At 48.4% G+C, this 10256-nt stretch overlaps 2 protein-coding genes across 2 annotated transcripts; both read right to left on the minus strand.

The window, feature by feature from the left end:
* Positions 1 to 3913: 3913 nt before the first annotated feature.
* EDB91DRAFT_1259438 (cytochrome P450) lies at positions 3914 to 6109 on the minus strand (the record flags this gene model as incomplete). Its single annotated transcript, XM_041324381.1, has 12 exons — positions 3914 to 3989; positions 4048 to 4180; positions 4244 to 4380; positions 4509 to 4566; positions 4616 to 4805; positions 4854 to 4867; positions 4921 to 5050; positions 5103 to 5218; positions 5278 to 5429; positions 5481 to 5669; positions 5719 to 5848; positions 5899 to 6109. 12 exons carry the CDS (start codon positions 6107 to 6109, stop codon positions 3914 to 3916), a joined length of 1536 nt encoding a protein of 511 aa, XP_041168278.1.
* A 1757-nt stretch (positions 6110 to 7866) lies between these two features.
* On the minus strand, positions 7867 to 9997 carry EDB91DRAFT_1090761 (uncharacterized protein; the record flags this gene model as incomplete). The annotated part of the gene is made up of 6 exons (XM_041316650.1): positions 7867 to 8297; positions 8413 to 8931; positions 8963 to 9450; positions 9530 to 9617; positions 9783 to 9890; positions 9916 to 9997. 6 exons carry the CDS (start codon positions 9995 to 9997, stop codon positions 7867 to 7869), a joined length of 1716 nt encoding a protein of 571 aa, XP_041168279.1.
* Positions 9998 to 10256: the final 259 nt, after the last annotated feature.

Genomic DNA, 10256 nt, shown 5'->3' on the forward strand with positions numbered 1-10256 from the left:
CGTCGGGAGTATATGCAGAAGGGGGACAAAAGAGTTGCGAAGTTCATGCCTAGATACGACGGTCCATACGTCATTCTGGACGCACACCCAGGAAGCTCAACATACACACTTGATTTACCAAACTCCCCAAACATATTCCCAACCTTCCACGCCAGCCAATTGCGCCCGTACCACGCGAACGACCCCATTCTTTTCCCTACACGCGAACATCCGCGACCTGGACCCGTGGTGACGGAGAACGGACAACTAGAAACCTTCATCGATAGAATCATCGACGAACGAAAGGTCGGAAGGGGAAAGAAGTACCTCGTACGTTGGGTTGGCTTTGGCGAAGAAGATGACGAGTGGCTGCCGAGGAGGGACTTGGAAGACTGCGAGGCTCTGGACAATTGGGAGAAGGGACGTTCTCAAGGATAGTGGGGAAGGGTGTAAGCATGCGCTTACTTTCATGTGATTAACGCGCCCTTCGTTGATTGGACACCGTGCCATAATTGTCGGTGTTTGGCTGCTAACGCTCATTCAGTATATATAGCTCACCGCTGATGTATCGATATCTTATCTCTTACCGTATCACCGAATCCCATACGCTCATCCACGTTACCGCTGTCTGATTGTCCGCTAGTGTTGATCGTCTACTGTGACGACCTTCCACCATGCCATTGCAATTTGTAGTGTCGACAAAATCCACGTATTGCGCCACCACCCTCAACAATATACATCCAAATACCGCAGTAGAAAATGTCAACCCAAAAAGATGACGTGATCACCTTCCAAAGCTCGCACTTCGCCGGCAGAATTTCCGGGCAAAATCCAAGTCTGACCCAAAAGAAACGACAACGAAATAAGGCGCGCACCTTCCACAGCTCATACTTCGCCGGTAGAATTTCTACGATGCAAAGAAAGTCGAGGCTCCATGTCAACCTGAGTCGTATCAAAACACCGTCGTTATTTATTGGACAATGAGTTTGATTAGCAAAAAAACATCATCTGGGGCTCTATGTCCAGCATGAAGCCATTTCGGAAATCATATAACATAGAGACCATAAAGAGCGACAAGAAGGGGAAATATAGGCCTGCCACCTGTGAAAGATGCCAGTGGAGATACTGTAGGATAGGTGCATGTACAAAGGGGGTAAATGCGTGTGTTCCGCGATCGCAGCCGGATGAAACGGGATATAATGCACATAGAATATATCCTGAAATCAAGACGATAAGGCGGTGCCTTCATGTAAATGAAGCATAAAGTAAAAACCACACACCGCTCATACGCCGGTCCCAGATGAGTGCCCAAAGCACCTTGACCACCGTCTCAGCGATGTGGTGTACATCGCCCCTACCGCTTAGAGGCATTTGCCCAAGGGCTCGTAGGTTTGGCCGTCTCTGCTGCCAGCTTTTGAGCCCTCAGCATGGCACTCTTGTTGACGCAGGGAGCGATAGTCAGAGCCTAGAGGACTGCTCAGACGACGGATCATTCGTTGGAACGTAGCCCCGTCAGGTTCATCCACGCTAGCATTCGAGGTCGTGCTCGCAGTGCTCACTGCAGAACTCTCGGAGGCCTGAGGGGAGTAGCTACATACTTGTATTGTTCGAATTTGCCCTCGATGTGACGTGAGAGGCACGAGAAGACGCGCGAGACGGGACTGTGAAACTTGAACGAGCCCCCAGGCACCTTAGGCGCGACGGAGTACAGTAAACGGACTAAAAATTTGACCAACACTCATCGACCAAACAAGATAAAACAAATTAGAACGATGGTACCGTAAAGTGTTGCTCAGTTGTGTATTGAAAGAGCAAAGCCGTCACCAATATTAATGACTTTCGCATGCAAAGCTGCTGGGGATTGTTGGTTCTAGAAACTATAGATCCGCCCAGGAGGTACTTAGGGCAGGTTGTGCGAGGCCCAACCATAGGGCGGCTGCCTTTAAATTGGTCAACCTCGGAGCAATGGTAGGTGGCGCAGTGAACTCTGGACGCAACAGTGACTCGGAGCGTTTCAGAGCGTTTGTGGCCTGGAACACCTGCCACCCTCAAGTTAATCCTCTCTTTCTCGATCTCTTTCTCCGCCTCATTGACATTGTTTTTCTCCCTGCGAGGTGGGATCGGCCTACTAGTAGTATGGACTCATCCGGGATTCGAGCAGAGATTTGGAACTGTCCTCAGTCAGCCCTTAAGTTGGCGGAGAAGGGCAACTTTTGTTGTGCGTGGAGAGATATCAGGAGCCAGATGTGTTGATGATGCACACTAAAAGTTTTGGAGACACTCACTCGTCAAAGAACCAAGCATCATCGCCGAAGAGCTCGAAGAATGTGTCGGGGTCCGTGATCTTCGTATCAAATTCCTTTCATGTGAAGTCCTGCCCGCAACTCTCTTTTTCTTATGTACCACCGGTAGTCTGAAACTTCTGTTGTGCAGATCGTATACTATGTGCTAGTCCGGCCAACATTGCGCTCAAGCAAGCTAGCGTCGAATTTCATACCACTTTTTGAGCATGTCCGTAGTATCATGTATGTGCACCCATTTCACATTGCCCTGGTCATCTTTGGCAGAAGAAGAGTCATTCATGGTCAACATGATCGCACACCACACAGAGGCCCCATCTGCAGTATACCAGCCTGATTCAAGTATATTGATGTGTTGACTCATCGCATATACTTATAGCATCAAGATAACTGGACATCCACACCGGTCAAGCCGAAAACGTATTCCGCAGGGTCATGATGATCCCGTTAACTTTCTTGGATCGCAACTATGAAATACATCTCACTCGCCACTTCACAACTTCCCTTGCCCTGCCCTTGCAGATGCCGGCGTACTGCACATTGTGCAGATCGTATACTACATGCTAGTTCAGCCATCTCACTTTCTAAGTATGCTGCCACCGAAAGACAAGACCGTTGACCACCTTTATTCACAGTGTTTTTGTGGAACCTCAGGTCTGTTTTGCAATTTTGAATTCGCTATCTCAAAGCCATCGATTGCTAGAAAGTCACATCATAACTACAACCTGGTAAGTACCAGTCAGCCCACAAACACATTGATGTGGGAGTCATGGATCCATGGACATCCCATCGAATGAGGGATGTATTATGGCCCAAGACGGCCCCCGCCGCAAGAAGCGTCGTTTGGTTCATCGGATGAAACCATCCGGTTGTGGGATGTCTGGACGCTGCGATTACCTGCAGAGGAGCATGTGAATGGCGTCAGTTCTGTTCTAGTTTCGCCAGTTGGAAAGGACATTGTGTCTCGATCTGAGAACCTCGCAATCCATGCACACGATGCACGACCAGTGGAAAAACGCGACCTGCAGCACTTCATATGTTCTCTCCCCGCACCTGGGACATGCTCCTTCTCGACGACAGTACAAAAATCGGAGCTCCCAGTTAGAATTCGGAAAAGATGGGCTGTCTTTGGACCGAAGGACTGCCCTCCGAGGATATCCTGCTTACTGCTCCACTGGATCTCAGCAATACCACTCACGGATTATCATGGGAATCTTGTTATAGACCACACGCACATGTTTGACATACGTGTAAGCACAAAATTTGTTGTAAAGTACATCATAACGACCTTTGCAAGATGAATACTTTTTGACTGTAACGTCTCTTAGCGACGGTTTCATTGTGTTCTGGACCAACTTTATCTAGACATATCCTTGCATCTAGGATCTACTGTTTGGATTAGTACATACAGCTTCAAGTTAGAACGGCACCACTTCTGAGCTTAAGAGTCTTACCAAGGCTCGTGATGCACATGGTGCTGTCAATTTAACTTGCCCTGCGGGTGTTGTCAGATAGAGACCGCAGTTGTATTCTGTCCATGGTTACTAATTACATGACTCCACCAGATTGTATACAAAATCCTTCCCCACACGGGTTACTACTTATTGTCGCTCGACTGCTTCGACCGCAGGTCATCAAACATCCACATCCACAAGTTCCGAACGGATGTGAGAACGTGGTAAAATACTGCAAGGGAAGGCCATAACAGAGCTAAAGCGACGGCAATGTTAGTGACTGGAGGATGTAATGGCATAAGGAAACCACGTACTGAACCAGTCCCGTCGTGAATTGAGGGGTAAAGTTGATCACATTGCCCTGGTCATCCTTGGCAGAAGAAAAGTTGACCGTGGCCAACATGGTTACAATAGCAGACCACACAGAAGCATCCGCGGCATACCGACCTGATTCAAGTATGTTAATGTCTTGACTCGTCGCATATATCGCATCAAGATAGCTCAACACACCTGGACATCCACGCCGGCCTAAGCCGAAAACGTATTCCGCGGGGTCATCATCCGTCAACGCACCGTTGACGTCAATAAACCTCTCTGGCATAAAACGAGATGCTTCGGGGTACCGCTTTTCATCTCGTGAAATGCTCCTGCAATATAAGGTTAGCAGTCTCAACAACTGGAGAGAATATATCTGACCATAGTGTTGCATATCACGGTCGCTCCTAATATACCATATTATAAATGATTTGCGAGTCATTGTACAAAGACAGCAGACCTTTTGGGATGAAGTAACCATTCGTAAATATCATCACTCGAGACGGCATGTGCTACGCCTATAAAATCATCTTCAGTAAAGGCGAATCGCTCAGCGAGGAAGATTACCAAGGGGCGTAATAGGGTGCCATCGCCAAGTCTCCCGCAGAACTGATTCGACGTAGGGTAGTGATGCCCTGTCCTCAAAGGTAGGTAAGCGATCTCGTCCAACCACCGAGTCTATTTCCGCTTGTGCGCGTCTTTGAACATCTGGGTAAGACATCATGGCGAAAGCAAAAGCCATCAAGGTTGAAGTAGTCTGTGAAGAGGTTGAGCAGCAGACAATATGGTTTGCTCATTCGCCGACCGTCTCAATTGAACCTGCGTATTGTGTATTGTCAAGAGACTATCGTCCCTCGTAAAAGATGACGAACCCATGATAGCAGATGTAGCTGCTTTCTTTAAGGCGGCCTCAAATATTGGTTTGGATGCTTGATCTTGCTTCTCCATCCGTTTCAAATTTTCTGGGACCATCGAACACTGGTCAAGGAACGAGTTTTCGGCCTTTAACAAGTATGTGATCAAATCCAAAATAAAATAAAATAAAATAATAAACCATATGCTGCTGCGCATATCGAAACGGCACGTCCGCCATTTCATTCAAGGCATTGGTCGAAGCTTGAGCATCGCGTTTGATTGAAGATCCCCAGCACCAGTCAGGCAATTTCAATACTGCGTGAGAGTACACCATGTCAACTCCTCTGTCTCAGATTAAAGGGAGCCGAGCTCACAGAAGGGGAAAGTTTTGAGCAAAATTGCTCTCTCTGGGGTCAACATGACAAGGCCAAGAGCCTGTGCATGTTCCGCGATTCGAACCAGAGGATCATCACGAGCACTGAGCTGGTAGTCGTATACAACTGACATCGCAACAGAGGACGAGAATCTGTGGGATAGGATTAATAATCATTCAATATTTTCAAACACAATGGCTGACGTTGCGAAGTGGGTATGATAATGTTGGGGTTCATCGATTAGATTGACGATCATCTCACGAGCCCGTCTCATCTGTATTGGGCGGAACTTTACTGCAGACTCGGGACGGAAAGTTTGGTGGAAGAGTCGTCGGGAAAGACGCCATTCATCACCATAAGCTATGAACGCAAAGTTGATCGACCAGCCATATCTGCATGCACATCAGACTGATTGAATGGAAAAATGTTAGAAGAACACACGGCTTGACTGTGGCTAAGTATGGTCTATCAGAGTAAATCCGAGACCGCTTGTCCATTAAGGCTTGTGCAACATGCTGAGAATTGATCACGACCGCGTCCTGGTCTAGAATCCGCACGAAGACCAGATCCCCTAATAAAATGATTTGCCCCAGAAATGCACTAAACTGTCTGTCAACGTACCATAAACAGCACGCCATCGAGTATAAGTCAACCAAGGTTCTTTAGCGTCGATAGATAAGACATTCCCTATTAGTGGGAGCGGCACTGGGCCAGGAGGAAGGGGAGGCCTGTTTCGTCTATTCTCAACGAACCGCCTGAGGGCAGTGATGACAGCAAAGGAAATAAGTAAGGTAGCGAGGATAGCAAGGCGACCATCAACTGAGGGGACCATGGTTAGAGTAGTGCATCCAAAGCATGAAATCAATTGAACCTTATAAGAACACGGGGAAGTGCCTGCACCCGCGTTCGTGGAGTGACGGATTCGGCAGGACGGTCTGAAGACTTCTGGATCAATCCGATCGAGTCACAGATGAGAAAAAGAAGACAATATTAATGGCAATTGGCCCAGGAGGAAGGGAGGCTTGTTCTATATAGTGCGCGTCACTTAGCCACCGCTACTTTTGTGCAACCCCTTTGATTTTATTTCCTCTTGTATAAATAATCCTTTTTAACAATCCTACAAGAGAAAATTTTGATTGAATTAAATCTGAGCGAGATATATTTCTCATGAGGGGTCAATTTGGTCACATATATGACCTACCTATCAGTCAAACGCGTGCGCCAACATCTCTGGGACACGTCTGTGTGACTTGTATTTCATCGAACTGAATTGGCAGACCCGAAATTGCGCATCCTTTGTGTCCAGGCCTGTGTGATATGCTTCCATCCAACGGTACATACGATGTTCCCACAGTCGGATCATGAATGGTACTGAGCTGCATAGACTGCATTGCCAACGACATGTTAGTCTTTAATGTGTTGATCTTCATCTCTTTTTTTACATTCAGCTCGATCTCGAGCCATCTTATGCCTCCGACGCTGCTTTCGACTGGAGAGGCCATTGTATCCAAGATTTTTCCATCGCGCTGTGCGCGCCCGTGCAGCTGAGAGTTGTTTGTGTTTTTTCGGCATTGCGAATCAAGCAATTGGAAACAACTGACTCAGAGCTTACAAATGTCTATTGTACCGAAAAAAAAAATGTCATTCCGTCAACACGATGCACTAAAACAAGTTAAGCTCGGACTCCAGGGAGTGGCATATCCGGTCGTCGGCATCCAATTTGACCAAAGTAGTGGTGGCTAAGCACACTATATCTATTCTTAATGAACCGCCTGAGGGCAGTACTAGTGACGTCAACAAAGGAAATAGGTAAGGCGGGAATATAGCAAGGCGAGCATCGACTACAGGGCTTATGGTTAAAAATAGTACGTAGGTAGACATCCAGAGCACGAAACACACCTTCTAACCACACGGAGATATACTTCTTGCCCCTTGTACTTGTCATCTCCGGGGGTCGGAACAGAACTGAAGAGTTGAGAAGGACAATCCGGTGTCGTACTGACAAAAAAGATCATCAGATCAGATCTATGCCCGACAAAACCCACATATTGTGTCACCGTCAACAACACGCATATCATGATGAATGCCGCAGGCGCAAAGTATGTCGACGTCATTCGTACATGGGCGAATCAAGTCTGACTTCGCCGGCACAATTTTTATGATCCAAAGAAAGCCGAGATTGCTCCATGTCGACCTGAGTCGTATCAAAACACCGTCGTTATCTATTGGACAATGAGTTCGGCTAGAAGAAAACTTCATCCGGGGCTTTATAACCAGCATGAAGCCGTTCCGGAAACCATATAACAAAGAGACCATAAAGAGCGGCAAGAAGGAGAAATACAGAACTGGGAAAGATGCGAGTGGAGATACTGTAGGATAGGCGCATGTACAAAGTAGGATGTTCCGCGATCGCAGCCGTATGAAATGAAAACTAGTGCACATAGAATATATCCTGAAATCAAGACGAGAAGGCGGTGCCTTCATGTAAATGAAGCATAAAATAAAAACCACACACCACTCATACGCCAGTCCCAGATGAGTGCCCAAAGCGTCTTGACCACCGTCTCAGCAATGGGGCGCACCTCGCCCCTACCGCTTAGAGGCATTGGCCCAAGGGCTCTTGGGTTTGGCCATCTCTGCCGCCAGCTTTTGAGCCCTGAGCATGGCGCTCTTGTTGGCGCGGGGAGCGATAGTCGGAGCCTGGAGGCTGCTCAGACGACGGACATTTCGTTGGGACGAGGCCCTGTCAGGTTCATCCACGCTAGCATTCGAGGCCGTGCTCGCAGTGCTCACTGCAGAACTCTCAGAGGCTTGAGAGGAGTAGCTACTTGTATTGTTCGAATTTGCCCTCGATGTGACGTGAGAGGCACGAGAAGACGCCCGAGATGGGACTGTGGAACTTGAACGGCCCCGAGTAGCAGAGGCTGTTCCGGCGGTGTCATGATAGGCGCTGAGAGAAGAGCTGCTTCTCGACTGAGTGCCAGCCCCACCAGGCACCTTAGGAGCGGACGGAGTACGGACTAAAAAAACTCGGTGCGTCAGTGACCGACTTAGCGACCAAATAAAAGAAAACAAAAAAGAACGGCGGTAAAATGTCCTGTTGCGTGAAGAGAAAAGCTGTCACCGACGACTCACACATGAAGCTGCTAGGGGGAGGACCGCCCTGCTTCCTGAGTGCTGCACTCTTGTTCGTTCTAGGAACTATAGACGGGGCTTCAGTCGTGCTTGCGACAGATATCGATTGGCGACGTTTGTGTCCAGGGACACCTTCAAAAATATTTTTCCGTCCTCGCCCTTGCTCAGTCTCTGTATCTTCTCCTTCTCCTTCTCCTTCGACATCGCTGGGTAAACCAGATTTCTGCTGAGAGACAGCATGCGCATTGGCACCGACTACTTTTCCATTTGTGATTGAGCCAGAAATTGATGCACGTCTCCGCCCAGGAGGTAGGGCAGGTTGTGCGAGGCCTAACCGTAGGGCAGCTGCCTTGGTCAACCTCGGAGCAATGGTAGGTGGCGCAGTGGACGCAACAGTGAGCGTTTCCGAGCGCTTGTGGCCTGGAACACCCGCAAACGTCCTCTTAATCCTCTCTTTCTCTATCTCTTTCTCCGCCTCATTCTCTTTCTCCCTGCGAGGCGGGATGCGGCCTGTGCTAGCTATGGACATCCGGGATTTGAGCGGAGACACTTTGGGGACCGTCCACAGCCAGCCCCTGACGGAGAAGGGCAGCTTTTGTTGTGCGTGGAGAGATATCAGGAGTCAGATGTGTTTTTGGAAGTGGCCGTGCACGAAAAGGTTGCTTTCCACTAGGTGATCCATTGGAACTAAGGCTCAGGCGTGCCGAAAATTGGGGTGCACGTGCATCTGAAGACCCAGGGGATGGGGTAAGTACACCTGGAGGAGCACTCAAACCTAACTTGAGAGCTTCCAGGATCGCAGAGTCGACCGAACGCACAGAACCGGGGTCGAAGTCATCGTGTGAACCCAGATCATCGTCGACGGGAGGGAGATCGCTGATGGGAAAGGGAGGGCTGGAAGCAAACAGAGACGCTATCTGTATTTCTGCTTGCTCTTCGTCCTTTGCGCCTATTATTGCATCGTTTAGTGAAGGCATTAATGTGAGGAGAACTTGGACAGCGCGTCTGCGCTCAAGGACATAGACCCAGACTGGACCACTACGCAGGAGTCAGTAACGGGACACAATAAGGATGGCTCAGGACGAAGCACACTAAATGGTCATTTTGAGATACTCACTCATCTAGGAACCGAGCATCATCACCGAAGAGCTCGAAGAATGTATCGGGGTCCGTCTCCGTATCAAACTCCATTTGGCGTTCTTTCACTATCTATAAGGCAATGTGAATCAATCGTTGCATCTAATCAAATCGAGAAGTTTAAAAACTCTTGAACGCGACTTGAGTGCATTCACGTGTCGTATTCGAAAGAACGTGGACTGACGCGCGATCCAAGGACAAAGCATAAAAGTCCATGAAACTGGGACACTCACCTCGAAATTTGCCTCCAGAAGACGGGTGTTCAATGTCTAGGCGCTGCTCCAAAGCATTTGTCTTGATTATCGCGACAGTTCGCGTCAATTTAGCCGAGGGCGATGCAACTGAATGCAATCGCGTCCGACAAACGAGGAAGTCCATTATGTTCGTGAGGAGGATCATAGAACTCGATTGGATTTGCAGGGGACGGGGAGTGTGGGGATATGGACATGTGGGTATATGATCCCTTATAGCAAGATAGAATTTAAAGCGCAGGTTCTGAGAGTATAACCACAAAAAAAAACAGGGACGAGAACAGCACAAAAGCAAGAAAAAGAAAAGATAAACAGGACAGCCCTGAGCTCACCGCCGAATATAATGACAAAATTCTGTTTGTTTGGATGAGAGCCCTTCCCCAAGACAACACTCTCATAGCATACTGCTCCCGACGGACCTCGGACACTCGCGACAGTACTTATAGTCTCTTTCCC

This window comes from Suillus paluster, assembly GCF_016628075.1.
Source record: "Suillus paluster strain FC165 chromosome Unknown EDB91scaffold_725, whole genome shotgun sequence".
Classification (NCBI taxonomy): Eukaryota; Fungi; Basidiomycota; class Agaricomycetes; order Boletales; family Suillaceae; genus Suillus; species Suillus paluster.